A 16,230-nucleotide genomic window follows, 5' to 3' on the forward strand; every position below is an offset into this window, starting at 1 on the left:
GGAGCAGATTTGTGTGCCCGTGGAGTCCTCAAGCCCCTTGGTGATGAGTAGCCAGAAGGAGGTGCTTCGTTGCTTCACAGTGCTGGGTGAGCGGTGGCTTCTCTGGGGAATCCTCAGAGAAAGTGTCTGAACCAGTTGTCCTCTTTGTCCTTTTTTCTTATTTATTTGTTTGTTGTTTTTACAAGGTAGGGTTTCTCTGTGTAACCCTGGAATTCTGTACTGGAATTCACTCTGTAAACCAGGCTGGTCTCCAACTCAGAGATCTGCCTGCCTCTCCCTCCTGAGTGCTGGGATTAAAGGCATGTGCTACTACCGCATCACTATTTTTATTGATTATTATGTTATTATAAAAACAAACAAAACAGGTTCTCAGGGTCCTTTTAGCTCAGCTGGTCTTGAATTCATGATTCTTCTGCCTCAGGCTTTCAAATACTGGAGTTAGTTGCCTGAGGAGTGGTTGGGGCCTCAAGCAGGGTCTTGGTTCCAGCCATAGTCCTCAAGTACCTGGCCTTCCTTGACGTGAGTGTTACAGCCCCACTTCTCTTCTGCAGCCTCTGTCTGCCATGCCACACATTCCGTCCTTGACCCTCATCCACAGTCTACTACTTTTCACCCCTATATGTGACTGCTTGGCTCTGGCCATCAGTCTGGCATTGCCTGACCCCAGCTAGAGGCGATAGCATCTTTCAGTGCCTTTACTGGAGCCTGGTGATCGAGGGCAGTGAAAGCCTGGTCTGCCAGCTCTGTCCCTTGTTGTCTGTATTCCGTCAGGGCCTGCTCACCAGCTCCAGGGTCAGACAGAGGTTTGTGACTTGCCAGCTGCTGAAGTCCAGTGACATCAGCACCCACCTAGAGCCTGGAGGGAGAGATCACTGGGAGACTGGTTTAGCTTGCCCAGAGTGTGGTGGGAGGGAGGACCAATTTTTTACTGTCATTGACACTGATTTGCAAAGGTGAGACAGACCAGCCCAGAAGCAGGAGGATCTCTAAGGGGAGTCCCTTGTGAGCTCCCCATGAATTGTTGGAATGAGCCCACTGGTCCTGGTGACCCCAGGTCTGAGCCTCACATGTACTGTGTGGTACCAACGCATTGGTATTAAAGCCCCCTGTGCTCTAACCCTTCCCACTTCAAGAAAACATTGGGGTGAAATTGATGGCCAGGGAGTTCTAGCTTCCTGCATTTCCCACAGTGAGTCTTTGCCTTCACTGTCCTGGGAATCTCCAGTTCCAGAATAGAATAACCAAGATATACCAACTCAGTCCTTTGTGAGCTTAGGGCACAAGCATGGGATGAGGAGCAAAGGGATTAGAAAGTGTCTGATGTGCATGTTGCTCTGCAGCCTGCTGCTCTCCTGACCGACTGCTGGCCTTCTTACTGCCCAGGCTGGACACCAACAATGAGAGGCTCCGTGTGGGTACCCTGCAGATCCTAAGACACATCATCAACTCGGCTGGTGAGTGTCTTCTGTGCCTGCAGGCTTGCCCCTGTGCCATGTGCAGCACAGGGTAATACCAGGATAATGTCCGTCTCACAGCTGAGAGAAGCATCCTGCTTTGAATTACTGTTAATAACAGTATTTTATCCTGGTGCTTTTCACGAGTGAACTTTGTCTTAGTTATTACTGCTCTGATAAGACACCATGACCAGCCGGGCGGTGGTGGCGCACGCCTTTAATCCTAGTACTTGGGAGGCAGAAGCAGGCGGATCTCTGTGAGTTCGAGACCAGCCTGGTCTACAAGAGCTAGTTCCAGGACAGGCTCCAAAACCACAGAGAAATCCTGTCTCAGAAAACCAAAAAAAAAAAAAAAAAAAAAGACACCATGACCAAGGCAACTTCTAGAAGAAAAGGTTTATTTGGAGGTGAGGGACACGGGCCATGCACAAGCATGTGAAAACTGGGGCTGGCATGGACTTCTGAAACCTCAGAAAAAGCCTGCCCCAGAGACACACCTCTTCCAACAAGGCCATGCCTCCTACTCCTTCCCAAACTATTCTTCAAATAAATGAGCCTATGGGACCATGCTTCTTCAGACCACCTCAGACTTAGAGCTCCACACATGCTGTGAAGCTGTTCTGCCTCTGAACAACACCTTTAGCCCCAAGTTTCCTTCTTTTAAGTGAGATTTATTTGCTTAACAGTAAGCTTCAAAAAGATAATCACAGCTATACAGGTGGGTTTGTGTTTCAGTGAGTTTCATTCATGCCCTGTCAGAGGTTCAAAGTCAGTGACCATGGGCCACACTGGGTGGCATTAGATATGAGGTTCAGAAAGGAAGATCTTGTGGTCTGGGGCTCTTCTAGGCACCATTCCTTAAGCCTTTAGGCCTGCATTCCACTTTGTTTGTTTGTTTGGATTTTTGTTTGTTTGTTTGTTTTTAGAGACAGGGTTTTTCTTTGGCTTTGGAGCCTGTCCTGGAATTAGCACTTGTAAACTCACAGAGATCCGCCTGCCTCTGCCTCCTGAGTGCTGGGATTAAAGACCTGTGCCACCACTGCCCAGCAAAGCCTGCATTCTTAATGCCTGCATTCCAGGCTTAAGGCACCAGATGTGGACCCTTGGTGCTTTTTTTAGGGGTGTGTGTGTGTGTGTGTGTGTATGTGTGTGCATTTAAGAGTTCACAAGTGGGATGGGCTGGAGAGATGACTCAGAGGTTAAGAGCATTGCTCTTTCAGAGGTCCTGAGTTCAATTCTCAGCAACCACATGGTAGTTCGCAATCATCTGTGATCTACAGAGTGAGTTCCAGGACAAGACAGCCAAAGCTGTTGTTACTTATTTATTTGTTTTATTTGGAGACAGAATCTTTCTACACAACTCTGGATGTCTGAGATTAAAGGAGTGTGCCACCATGGCCAGCATTTGACTAGATTCCTTCATTTAGCTATGCGATGCTTTATTGATTTCATTACAGTAAAATGATTTTTATTGAAAAAGTCAATTCTTTCTTTGGGTGGGGGGAGTTTAGCATTGGTCTGTGACTAGGTAAACCTTGCTCATCTTTTCTGAGTGAATTTTTTTTAATTTAATTTTTTTTTAATTTCATTTTACATTCCAACTGCAATTTTCCCTCTCACCCCTCCTCCACCCTCTTTTGCCTCCCCCCCCAACCCACCTCCCATCTACTCCTCCCAATGGGTAAGGGCTCCCATAGGGAATCAATGTAAGTCTGGCACATTAAGTTGGGGAAGGAGCAAGCCCCTCCCTACTGCACTAAGGCTGAGCATAGCATCCTACCATAGGGAATGGGCTCCAACAAACTAGCTCATGCACCAAGGATAGATCCTGGTCCTACTGTCAGAGCCCCCCTGTAGTAATAGGAGCGGCGGCAGGGCTGCGTCCCCAACACTCCAGCCGCCTGCTCGGCTAGCTTATGCCCGAAATAACAACACACAAACTGTATTCATTTAAACACTGCTTGGCTCATTTCTACCTAGCCTCTTCTAGGCTAACTCGCACCTGGACTAGCCCATTTCTTATCATCTGTATAGCACCGGTCTTACCGGGAAGATTCTAGCCTAAGTCCATCCTGGGTCGGAGCTTCATAGCGTGCGTCTGCCTGGGAGCTGGGAGCATGGCGTCTCTCTCTGAGGCGTCTGCTCCGGAGAGGAGAGCTGTCAAGTCTGACCTCACTTCCTCTTTCTCCCAGCGTTCTGTTCTGTTTACTCCACCTACCTGTGTCCTAACCAATAAAATGGGCCAAGGCAGTTCCTTTATTAGCCAATGACCTTCCTCCATCATTTCCCCTTTTTCGGTTTAAAAAAAAAAAGGCTTTAACTTTAACATAGCAAAATTATATATAACGAAACAGTTATCAAGTAAAAGTTACAATAATCTTTGTCATAAGTAAGGAAAACTATAACTATAACTAACTATTCTTTTTTTTTTTTTATTTTTCGAGACAGGGTTTCTCTGTAGCTTTTGGTTCCTGTCCTGGAACTAGCTCTTGTAGACCAGGCTGGCCTCGAACTCCCAGAGATCCGCCTGCCTCTGCCTCCCGAGTGCTGGGTAACTAACTATTCTTAACTCCATCAAAGACTCCAGAAAGATACAATACTACATAAGCAAACAAGAAAAAAGCAACTTTTAAAACTCTAGAAATGACAGAGACATCTCGCTGCCTGGACAGTCACCCAAAATTCCTCTGTACCGTTGGGGCATCCATCTTCAGCCTTCAGGCCCATGGTATCCAGCAGGCATTTCCATAAAGCAGGAAAATTCAAAGTCAGTTCAGTCACTATCTGTTGTGTCCTGCAGAATGTCTCGCAGACTCTTTCATGAATCAGGAACCCCGAAAGATCATCTCACCTTAGGCAAGTTCAGTAGTCCTCTCTCTGTGGGTTCTCTGTGTCCAGTTTATGCAATAGTCCAGGCAAGAGCAGTTTCTTGCCCAAATGGCTATCAAACTCCATAAGGTGCCTCTTCGATGCCCATCTTCCTCTTGAAGTAGTTTGGTGCTGCCAGGAGCAGAGTGTCTCATTGTCATGAAAAGTCCTCAGTTATTAAAACATTAAATGTCCTATTCTGTAATCTTTGAAAGACATGAAGAATGTTTATCTAAAATATATCTCTATATATCTAGAAAATCTAACTAACATGACTACAAGCTTTACTATTATTGATGATTATCCATTAACAACCTATATTTCTTAATTATACAGTACATATTTAAATGAACTACACAATCACAATACCTTAATCAAAATCAGAAACACTTATACATATAACAAAATTGACCGTAAATCTCTATCAATAAAGCAAAATCTATACTAATGCAAATTATTCATGTCTATATCATTTCCCCCTTTAAAGGTAAAAGAACGTTTATAAACCATATTTGGGAACATGGGCTCAGTTTTTTCTCTCCAAACTGCTTCCTGCTGAATGGGGGCGTCGTTAATTAGGTCTTTCATGGTATAACCTGTGTGCTAGTTTCATCTCAGTTGGCAGTTGAGCAAAGCAATTTTCTGAAGATGTTCACAACAACCCTTCAGGAGGGCGTGGTCCATCATACCAAATCGGAATAGAAGAAATGAACAGGGTCTCATCCTCTGTGAAAACAAAATAAGAAACTCCTTTCCAAAGCATCATGTCCTTAGATCCAAATTTCGAAATCGTAATACCCTTATATGCATTCTGGTTTAGCTTGGCAGCCCATATAATGAAATATCTCTCTGTACTTAGCTCCTTCACAGTCAAAAATTTTAACGAAAACACAATGTACATAATCCAGACTCTCTGTGAATTTTCCATTTTTACATGGCTTATTTTTACTCACTTTACTTTATTCTGTCTCTTTAAAGACTTTACCTTTTTTTTAAAACATTAACTTTATTTTCTATATTCTTTTTCTTCTCTCTCCCAAGCCTACGTACATTCATCCAACAGTGTGACTCATTTAGTGGTCTGAATCTGTCCTATTGTGAATCTGCAATTTTTTACTATCCAGGAGCACTTTTGATTTGCGCCTTTAAATCACTAGGCGCTTAAGAATCTAAGATGTGACATTCTTAGGTTAACTTTTTGCTTTTTGAGCGGTTGTCTTTTACCTGGAATATCTCTGTAGACCAGGCTGTCTTTGAACTCTCAGAGATCTGCCTGTCTCTGCCTCCCAGGCATTGGGATTAAAGGTGTTTGCTACTACACCTTGAACTCACAGAGATCTGTTTGTCTCTGCCTTTTAGGCACTGGGATTAAAGGCGTGTGCTAACACACCTTGAAGTCACAGAGGTTTACTTTAAGAATTTTAACTTTTAGTCTGCATATATTTTAACACATTTTAAACCATTCAGAAATTTTCTGTCTTTGAATCTCTCTTTACTGTATATCTCTCTTTTTCTGACCACATGAGTCTTTAATTTACCAAGCAATCTCAGTAGGACTAAAGGCGTGGCTTTGCCGGCTAGATCCAGCGCATTCCTTAGCTTTCCAGCCTCATGGCTGAGGTACTGACTGTAGCCATGTTTACTGCCAAGGTCCCTGCCAGCAAGCGAGCTTCAGCAGCCTATGCTTGCAAACCACATGAACCGCCTGCGTAAAAGAGTCAGAGTTTGCCCTGGCAGGACAGCCCAGAAAGCTGGCATTTTTAAACGGCACAGCTTTTTTCCTGCTACGGCTTAAAACCGAAAAGCATGTGTTCAGCTTTTCGTCAACACCATTTAAGTGTTTCGTGGCAGGACCTCTTAATAAGCTGCAGGCTTTGCAGCTAAAGCTGAGTCAGGAAGCCTCTCTTAGATGAGGCGCTTGCTTGCCTCTAGCAAGCAGAGTAGACCCGAGAAATTGTTGCTACCAAGAAACCATGCACAAAGCTGTCATTTTGTTCTAGAATTACTTCCCAAGCTGTCTCAGGCTTTATGTGGAAACGGTTGCCCACGTTGGGCGCCATTTGTAGTAATAGGAGCGGCGGCGGGGCTGCGTCCCCAACACCTCAGCCGCCTGCTCGGCTAGCTTATGCCCGAAATAACAACACACAAACTGTATTCATTTAAACACTGCTTGGCTCATTTCTACCTAGCCTCTTCTAGGCTAACTCGCACCTGGACTAGCCCATTTCTTATCATCTGTATAGCACCGGTCTTACCAGGAAGATTCTAGCCTAAGTCCATCCTGGGTCGGAGCTTCATAGCGTGCGTCTGCCTGGGAGCTGGGAGCATGGCGTCTCTCTCTGAGGCGTCTGCTCCGGAGAGGAGAGCTGTCGAGTCTGACCTCACTTCCTCTTTCTCCCAGCGTTCTGTTCTGTTTACTCCACCTACCTGTGTCCTAACCAATAAAATGGGCCAAGGCAGTTCCTTTATTAGCCAATGACCTTCCTCCATCACCCCCCCAGATAGTTCAAACGTCACCACTGTCTTCCACATATGGAGGGCCTAGTTTGGTCCCATGGAGACTCCACAGCTGTCAGTCTAGAGTTCATGAGTTTCCAGGACCTTGGTTCAGCTGTCTCTGTAGATTTCTCCATCATGATCTTCACCTCCCTTGTTCCCTTTGATTGGATTCCTGGAGCTGAGTCTGGTGCTTGGTTGTGGATCTCTGCATCTGGTTCCATCAGTTACTGGATGAAGGCTCTATGATGATAGTTGGGGTATTCCCCAATATGATTAGAGGGGAAGGCCAGTTCAGGCACCCTCTCCACTATTGCTAGAAGTCTTAGCCGGGGTCATCCTTGTGGAATCTTGGGACTTACTTTCTCTAACCCCATAGTGGCTCTGTCAAGATCTCTCTTCCATCACTCTCCACTCCATCCCTCTTGTTCTCATCTCCCACCGCCCCCCTACCGTTAATTCTTTTTGTTTGTTTGTCTTTGTTTGGTTTTTCAAGACAGTGTTTCTCTGTGTAACAGCTTTGACTGTCCTGGAACTCGCTCTGTAGACCAGGCTGGCCTTGAAATTACAGATCCATCTGCCTCTGCCTCCCGGTGCTGGGATTGAAGGCGTGCGCCACCACTGCCCAACCTGAGTTAATTCTTATGTTGCATCTGTGAGCTTCAGAAGCCACTCTGTGTTTACCTGTGTTAAAATTTTTCCTCTGTGTTCTACTCTGGCACTTCATATGGAAATATCTGCATACAGGGAACAGGATGTTTTCTATCTGGACATAGTTCATTGTGGTTTTCCTTTCTTTCTGTAAACTACCGTAGAGACTGCTTGATTTCATAAATACAGAGTCAAGATGCTTTTCAATTTATATCTTAAAATACATTTGGAAAAAGCCCAGATGGTAACTGTTCTTTTCAGTAAGTGATAACACGAGCACATTATTTCCCACCTGGGTGAAGAATGAGGAAAGGCTGTGGTAGTGCCCAGGAGCCACCAACAGGTCTTTGAGAGGTAGCATCCAGCTCAAGATGATGCTTCTGTGTTAAGAAAGGGAAATTGCACCGTATGGAGTATTTTGTTTTTTTTTTTTAAATATATTTATTTATTTATTATGTATATAATATTCTGTCTGTGTGTATGCCTGAAGGCCAGAGGAGGGCGCCAGACCTCATTACAGATGGTTGTGAGCCACCATGTGGTTGCTGGGAATTGAACTCAGGACCTTTGGAAGAGCAGGCAATGCTCTTAACCACTGAGCCATCTCTCCAGCCCCCCGTATGGAGTATTTTGTATCTGATTTATTTTTCTATTTTCAGTTAATGAAGTGTGTGTGTGAGTGAGAGTGTGATGAACTGTGGAGTTAATCTCCAAGTTACTCATTTGCTTGGCTATGGATATGTCGATTCTTTCAGTTTTTTTTTTCAGTAAAGACTGCTATTGTTTCCATTTTTTCTGTGCACACTTAGTCGGATGTGTATGTAGAACCAGAAATTTCAGATTGTAGGTATGCATTCTGTTTTTCTAAAATACCCATCATAGCGAAGCCAATCCTTTGCATCCTAGCCAGAGTAACTCATTTTGCAGCAAGCCGCTATTTAGCTGTTTTATGTGTCAGACTGTATCAAAACAAGCTATCTTTCCCAAGATTATCCAAATCAGCCAAGTCCTGGTACTGGCAAGGATGGAGCACACGACATATACTTTTCCTGGAGTCTTGTTTTATTATAATGTTGTCTGAGCCTGTAGTCAACTCTATGACTTTAACACTAGGTAGCGCTCTGAACTCAGGTTTGCCTCAGTTCTTCTGTGAATTTAAAGCCATATAAAATAGGACCCTAGTCCTCTAAAGATGAACTTGAATGAGACATTCTTTGGGCTTCAATATGAGTTCCAGGTAGGACACAGATTCATTTTTAAATTTCTTTTAAAAATTTACATAGCACAGATGAACCTCTACCCCAGTGAGCAGCAGCTGTCCTGGTCTTGAATAATATAGCCTTATCGTCTACACCTTTTTGTCTTTATCTATAAAATTCTAGGGTCTAGCTGTACTTAGTTTTGTTTGTTTGTTTGCTTTTTATTTATTTATTTTGTTTATGATATAAAGTCTTTGTATATATCCCTGATTGTCCTGGAACTCACTATGTAGACCAGGCTGGCCTCAAACTCAAAGATCCCCTGCCTCTGCCCCCAAGTACTGGGATTAAAGGTGCTGCTGTGCTCAGCTGATCATTGATATTTTTGTTTCATTTGATTTTTTTCTTTAATATAATATGTCAGGTATCCCAGGTTGGCCTTGCGTTTGTTTTACACCTGAGAATGGCCTTGAGCTCCTCATCCTTCTGGGATTTTGGGTGTTTACCCTGTACTTTTTCTTATTTGGTGTTGGGGATTCAACCTTGAGCCCTATGTCTGCCAGGTAAATACCCTGCCAGCTCGGCCGCATCTCTAGCCCTGGTGTTATTTTTATTTGTTCTAAAATGATGTCATATACAGTGGCATAATTCAGTATGTTGAGCACAACCCCACTGTGGTGTGGCTGTCACCAGTACTCTCTGTGAAGTGCTCCTTCCTGTAGCACTGAAGCTGTCCACTTCCTGGTGACTGTCTCCAGACTCTGTTCACAGAAGTTTCATGGTGTTACCATCTTTGCTTCCTACCTCAGTTATAAGGGTCATGAATATTATTCAGCATCTTCTATACTCTGTGCATTTGACACAGGTCAGATTTGGAATTTCTATTGTCTGATCTTTTATAGTACACATCTCATTTTTTCTGCATCTTATGTTTTTACTACCAGGACTTGGTTGTGGTGGCTCCGGGGCAGGAAAGAAATGGCTCAAGAAGTATTTTAGAGTGGGGGTGCCGGGGCACTGGAGATAAGGCCATCTTTCTTTGAGGCCTCCGCCCTCTGTGTTGGGCTCTACCTTTTGCTGCTCTGGGAGTTTGTGTTCTGAGGGCCATGTGCCCTCTGGGTCCAAGCTCCTGGCTTGTGAAATTAGGATGAGGATGACATCTTTCTCATTGGACATCTATATAATGAAAACATGCTCACAAACAGTGTGTTACCTGCATTGTGTCCAGTGTCCTCTTTTTTTTCTTCCTTAGTTAACTTTTAAAGAAAAGATTGCTTGTTTGTTTATTTATTTGGTTTTTTGAGACAGGGTTTCTCTGTAGCTTTGGAACTTGTCCCGTAACTCTCTCTCTCTTTTTTTTTAATTACAACATAGTTTGGCCACTAGCTTATGCATATTTCTAGCTAGCTTTTACATCTTGAATTACCAAATTTTTATTAATCTGTGGATCACCACGTGCTGTGGCCCACTGGTAAGGTTTTCTGGCATCTGTCTCATTTGGCAGCTACATGGTGTCTCTAATTCCATCTGCTCTCTCTATCTCTGTTCTGATTTCCCACCTTGCTTTACTCTGTATACCTATCTCTTGTAGACCAGTCTGGCCCCGAATTTACAGAGATCTGCCTACCTCTGCCTCCCGAGTGCTGGGATTAAAGGTGTGCACTGCCACTGCCTGAATTCTTTTTGATTTATTTATTTATTATGTATACAGTGTTCTGCCTGCATGTACATCTGCAGGCCAGAAGAGGGCACCAGATCTCATTACAGATGGTTGTGAGCCATCAGGAAGAACATCCAGTGCTCTTAACTGCTGAGCCATCTCTCCAGCCCTCTTTTTGTTATTTTTAATTATATATGTGTATGTCTGTTTATGGATTTGTGCATATGAATGTATGTACTCACAGAGAGCAGAAGTGTCAGATTTTCCTGGAGATGACTGTAAGCCACCTGACATGGGCGCTGGGAACTGAACTCAGATCCTCTGGAAGAACAACACATGCTCCTGATCACTGAACCATCCCTCCAGCACGCCCCCCACCTTAAATTCATCATCATTATTTGCTGAAGCTGGAGATTGAGGAATGAATCTGTAAGCCACTGTGATTTAGTATTTTATAGAAAAGAGGGTGTAATTTACAGAAAACACAATCTGAGCAGAAGGCAGAGCCCTTTGAATCTGTTCCCAGGGACTCGGTATTCTGCGTCACAGCTGTCCCCAGCTGCTGGTTGGGGCCTTGCCTACAGCTCCCCCATATCTCTTACTGGTACTGTGCTTTCACGATGACTTCTTTTTTTTTTTTTTTTTTTTTTTTTTTTTTTTTTTGGTTTTTTTCGAGACAGGGTTTCTCTGTGGCTTTGGAGCCTGTTCTGGAACTAGCTCTGTAGACCAGGCTGGTCTCGAACTCACAGAGATCCGCCTGCCTCCCAAGTGCTAGGATTACAGACGTGCACCACCACCGCCCACGATGACTTCTTTTGAATGAGCTAGAAAGCAATTCTTTTTAAAGGTGACCATCTTAGAAAGTCGACTACATTGGGCAAGGCAAGCATATTGGGTAGGGAGGGCAAGTGCACATGCAATTCATGTACAGAGAACTGAGCACTCTCAGAGTGGGGGCACCATTTAGTGGTGCACAAAAGACAGGATAGATGTCTCAGATGGTTTTGTCTGTGGCTCCTGCTTAACTGCGGCATTTCCTTAATTCCATTGCTGTAGACTCTGCTCTGCTTCCCCTAACCTTGCAAAGTTTGCAGTACACTGCATTTCAACGACATACAAATCCCTTATAACTTTTTATTGGTAAAATGTTACTTGGGAATTTTTTTCTCCTTCAGAGCAATGGTCTTATGCCATGTCCTCCTTCTACAAGAGGACCAAGTGAGGCCAGGTCCCCTGAGACTGAGACTTCAAGGTAGATGTGGATAGGATGACTGGTCTAGGCTGACAGGGACTAAGCTATCTTGTTTGTTTATTGCAGCTGCTCAAATGGAGGTTAAGAAGCCCTTTATACTTTCTTCCATGAGGCTCCCTCTTCTGGATACCAACAATAAGGTAAAGTGGGCAGATTAGCGTGGCCATTGTTGGCATAGACCAGTTAGTTTGGCTCATCGCAACCAACAGAAGAGTGGCGAGAACACTGGAAGTGCCTATCCTAGTCTGTGGGTGCAAGCAAGCAGAGAGAGGAACACATATAGTGTGAACAGGCTACCTTTCCACACTGTTAGTGAACCATTAGTGAATCCAAGCCACCTCAGGATTGGGACCTGTCATAGACCCAGAGGGCTCTAGCACCACCCTGAGGTTCGCTATTCCCCAGAAGGACTCAGAACTCAGGCAGCTGGTATACCCCTCACTTACTGCAGGGATTGTTTAAATCAGCTGGGGAGCTGGGTGTGGGAGCTCATGACTGTAATCTTAGCATTTGGGAGTCTGAGATAGGAGAGGAGTTCATGCCTATCCTGGGCTGCATAACGTATCTCAAAAACAAAAATCAGCTGGAAAACACCCCTTGGGACAGAGTGCAGGCATGCCCAAACCTGCAGCTTCCCATTGCCGTTTATGGATAGGGCAATAATGTGTGACCACACATAGGCGTATTGCCAATTAAGGTCATTCTTTAGTCTTAGAGTCCTGAGCCTTTAGCCCTGTTATGTGGATGTGCTGGGCTGTCTGTATGACCTCACTCAGCTTCCGGTCCTTCTATAAATGGGACTTTTACCATGTGGCTTGCAGTCTCCTACCTGAGGCCTTTTACTGTGGGAGGTGACCCTGGCCCCAGATCAGGAGACATTCTTACCAAATAGGATATCTCAAGGGTTCCCAGGAGTCTAGGAAACAGGTCAGACTCTTCTTTGGGCAAGGTAGATCTTTTCCAGCCCTCTGAGCACTATTCCCTTGAGCAGGGCCTGCTTGCTCAGAGGCAACAGGATGCTAGCCTTCCCTGAGAGCTACTGCAGCGTTGTGCAACTTCCAGGGACCTCCTGTGTATCTTACTGTTATTTCTTCAGAAGCTTTTGACACAAAGTCCAAATTGACAGCCTTCAGACCTTTATATCCTGGCACAGTCTTCCCTGATATACCTGTGACAGGGTCCAAACAATGTGATGTTCACAGTGTCGAATGGGCACATACGTGCTCAGACTGGGCACTTGACTACCAACCCAGACCACGTTGTTCCCATAGACAGCACAGCAGATGAGTGTGACATGGGGATACAGGGTGGTAATCTCAGGAGACTTCCTTGGGGCAGCTGCATTTGACCTTACATTCTAGGAAGCAAAAACATTCTCATGGGTCTGAAGGCTCCTGAGAGTGGGCCCCATGCAAGGGGCTAAGACTAGGGGCAGAGGCCAGTGTCTAGTTAGGGTATGGTGGACTAGAGGAGACACTGGCCCTGAGTAAATATCACTGATTTTAGCTACTGGGGCTTGCTATGCATGCTCAGAACTAGGAATGATTGGGTGGTAGTTAAAGGTCTGAGAAATATGGCCTGGGGGATGGACCAAACAGCCAGGAAATACGGGTGTCACACACAAGAGGAGCCAGCCCTGAAGGACACCAGCCCTATAGCTTAAGGCCAGATGAAAAGTGCAGATAGGACAGGTCTGTTAGGCACCAGGACGCAGTGAATGTAGAGTGGGGAGGTAAGCCTGGAGGACAGGGTGGTTTGGAGCAGCTGTTCAGCAGAGCTCTTTTCATAGCCTTGAGGATGAAGGTTGGTAAAAGTGCCTGAAGGAAGGTAACTGAGATGAGGTAACTTCTGAGGAGCTGGGAGGAGGGCGAGAATGTATGTGGGGTAGCAGGAAAAGAGGCCTTCTTTTGAGAACTGCATATGTTACATGGTGGCTAAAAGGCTGTTAGCCGAGGGCTGAGCAAACTTGTGTAAAGCCAGGTGTTAGGTACCACAGCAGGTGTGGGTCCGGGTGTGCGTGTAGATATCCATACCAGTGTGTCTCTGAGTCTAGATGCAGATGCAGTTGTAGGGACAGTTGTGGTGTGGGTATATATGGGCATGGGCACCGATACAGGTGTGGGCACAGATGTGGTGCACATATAGATGTGGGTGCAGGCATAGCACAGGGCCAGGTGTGTGCCCTGTGCCCCTTCCTGACCTCTCTTGGTTCTGGGCAGGTGAAACGGGCTGTGGTGCAGGTGATAAGTGCCATGGCCCACCATGGCTACCTGGAGCAGCCTGGAGGTGAGGTGATGGTTGACTACATTGTGCAGCAGTGTGCTCTGCCCCCGGAGGAGGTAAGGACTACTACCAACAGACCCACCTGTTTCTGGATCTGTTGGATGCCAGGCTCTTCGGCTGGTGTATCTCTTGAGCACTGTTAGCACTGGTTACCAAGAGAAGCTGGCCTGGTAGCAGGTGGCTATGTGTGGGCTGAGGTTCCCTTTGGTTTCTGAGTCAGGGTCTGTTCATTTCTTGAGTCCACTCAACAGATTTCCAACTCAGAAGCAGAGGCAGAAGACAGAAACTTTATTCTCTTTAATTTTTTTCTATTTTATAAGTTACTAAACACACCAGTTTCTTTTGAAGGAGAGCAAGGTAAGACCAGATAGAGTAGACTGCAAGCAGTGGGTGGAGGCACGGCTCAGTGTAGTAATAGGGAGCGGCGGCGGGGTTGCGTCCCCAAACACCCCAGCCCGGCCTGCCCGGCTCGGCTTCGGCTAGCTTATGCCCCAAATAATTACACGGACACTGTATTCTTTTAAACACTGCTCTGGCCCATTTCTAATCATCTGTGTAGCGCCCCTAGGTGCGCTTACCGGGAAGATTCTAGCCTAAGTCCATCCTGGGTCGGAGCTGGGGCATGGTGTGCGTCTTCCCTGGAGCAGGTAGCATGGCGTCTCTCTGAGGTGTCTGCTCCGGCGAGGAGAGCTGCGGAGTCTGACCTCACTTCCTCTTCCTCCCAGCCTTCCCTTCTGTTTACTCCACCCACCTAAGGGTGGGCCTATCAAATGGGCCTAGCAGTTTCTTTATTGCTTAAACAATGAAATCAACAGATTGATATATGACACTCCCACATCACTTCCCCTTTTTCTGTTTAAACAAAAAAAAGGAAGGCTTTAACCTTAACATAGCAAAATTACATATAACAAAACAGTTATCAAGTAAGTTACATCAGAAACATTTATACATATAACAAAATTGACCTTAAATCTCTATAAATAAAGCAAAATCTATACTAATGCAAATTATTCATACCTATATCAGCTCAGCGGCATTGTGCTGGCCTGCTGTGCACAGGGTCCTGGGCTCTCTAATGAGAAGATGTGTGCAGGTAGAGCAGTTATACACTAAAGTTCTTGGGTTGCCAGCTCTGGATTTGGTTTCTTGGATTTAGCAAAGCTAGATTGTCCTAAGGTCAGTTCAGAATAGAAACATGTATTAGTTCTTTTCTATTGCTATGATAAAACACCATGACCAAGGCAACTTAGATAAGGAAGGGTTTGTTTGGGCTTCTGGTTCCAGAAGTCCATCGGGTAGAAATACAACAGCAGTGGCAGGCATGGTGGCAGGAACAGGAAGCTGAGAGCTCACATCCTCAACAGCAAACATGAAACAAGAGTGAACAGGAAGTGGGGCAAGACCACTCAAAGCCCACCCCCAGTGACTCACTTCCTCCAGCAGGGCTCCACCTCCTGAAGGTTCCACAACCTCCTCAAACAGTGTCATCAGCTGGGGACAGGAGACATTTCTTACTCAAACCACCACGTGTGACCACCTTCTGCACTCTGTCACTGTGGTATACGCAATACCTCAAACAGGACTACTGTGTTTATTCTTTTAAAATATAATTTTAAAAAAATTCGGGCTGGGGCTGGAGAGATGGCTCAGTGGTTAAGAGCATTGCCTGCTCTTCCAAAGGTCCTGAGTTCAATTCCCAGCAACCACATGGTGGCTCACAACCATCTGTAAAGAGGTCTGGCGCCCTCTTCTGGCCTTCAGGCATACAGACAGAATATTGTATACATAATAAATAATAAATATAAAAAAAAATTAGGGCTGGAGAGACCGTCCATCAGTTAAGAACTGTCTGCCCTTCCAGAGGTTCTGAGTTCAATCCCCAGCACCCTCATTGTGATTCATCGTCATCTATAACTGTAGTTCCATAGGATCCAGTATCCTCTTCTGGTATGCAGATGAAAACATTCATATATATAAAATACATTCTTAAAAATTTAGATTTATTTTTCATTTTACGTATATGAATATTTGCCTGCATGTTTGTATATATATTATGCTTGGTGCACCACAGAAAAGGGCTTTTGTGAGCCACCACGTGGGTGCTGGGAATTTAGCCCAGGTTCTCTGTAAGAGCAATAAGTGCTCTAAACCACTGATCCATCTCAAGTCCCCTTTTTTTTTTTTTTTTTTGGTTTTTTGAGACAGGGTTTCTCTATAACTATGGAGTCAGTCAGTCCTGGAACTTGTTCTGTAGACCAGGCTGGCCTCAAACTCACAGAGATCCACCAACCTCTGCCTCCTCGGTGCTGGGATTAAAGGCGTGCACCACCACTGCCTAGCTAATTTTTTATTCTTTGGGCATTTCAT

General features: G+C 45.1%; 1 protein-coding gene across 6 annotated transcripts in view; it reads left to right on the forward strand.

The window, feature by feature from the left end:
- The window catches only part of Mroh1 (maestro heat like repeat family member 1), a 70,606-nt gene that overhangs the window by 30,513 nt on the left and 23,863 nt on the right, over positions 1-16,230 (forward strand). For all 6 annotated transcript variants that reach the window (XM_075959646.1, XM_075959644.1, XM_075959649.1 and 3 more), the window contains exons 11-14: positions 8-86; positions 1,341-1,454; positions 11,647-11,720; positions 13,800-13,919. In XM_075959646.1, coding sequence (XP_075815761.1) covers positions 8-86; positions 1,341-1,454; positions 11,647-11,720; positions 13,800-13,919 — 387 coding nt within the window. The remainder of the gene's footprint in view (positions 1-7; positions 87-1,340; positions 1,455-11,646; positions 11,721-13,799; positions 13,920-16,230) is intronic.

The sequence above is a fragment of the Microtus pennsylvanicus genome, chromosome 2, assembly GCF_037038515.1.
Source record: "Microtus pennsylvanicus isolate mMicPen1 chromosome 2, mMicPen1.hap1, whole genome shotgun sequence".
NCBI classification, from domain to species: Eukaryota; Metazoa; Chordata; class Mammalia; order Rodentia; family Cricetidae; genus Microtus; species Microtus pennsylvanicus.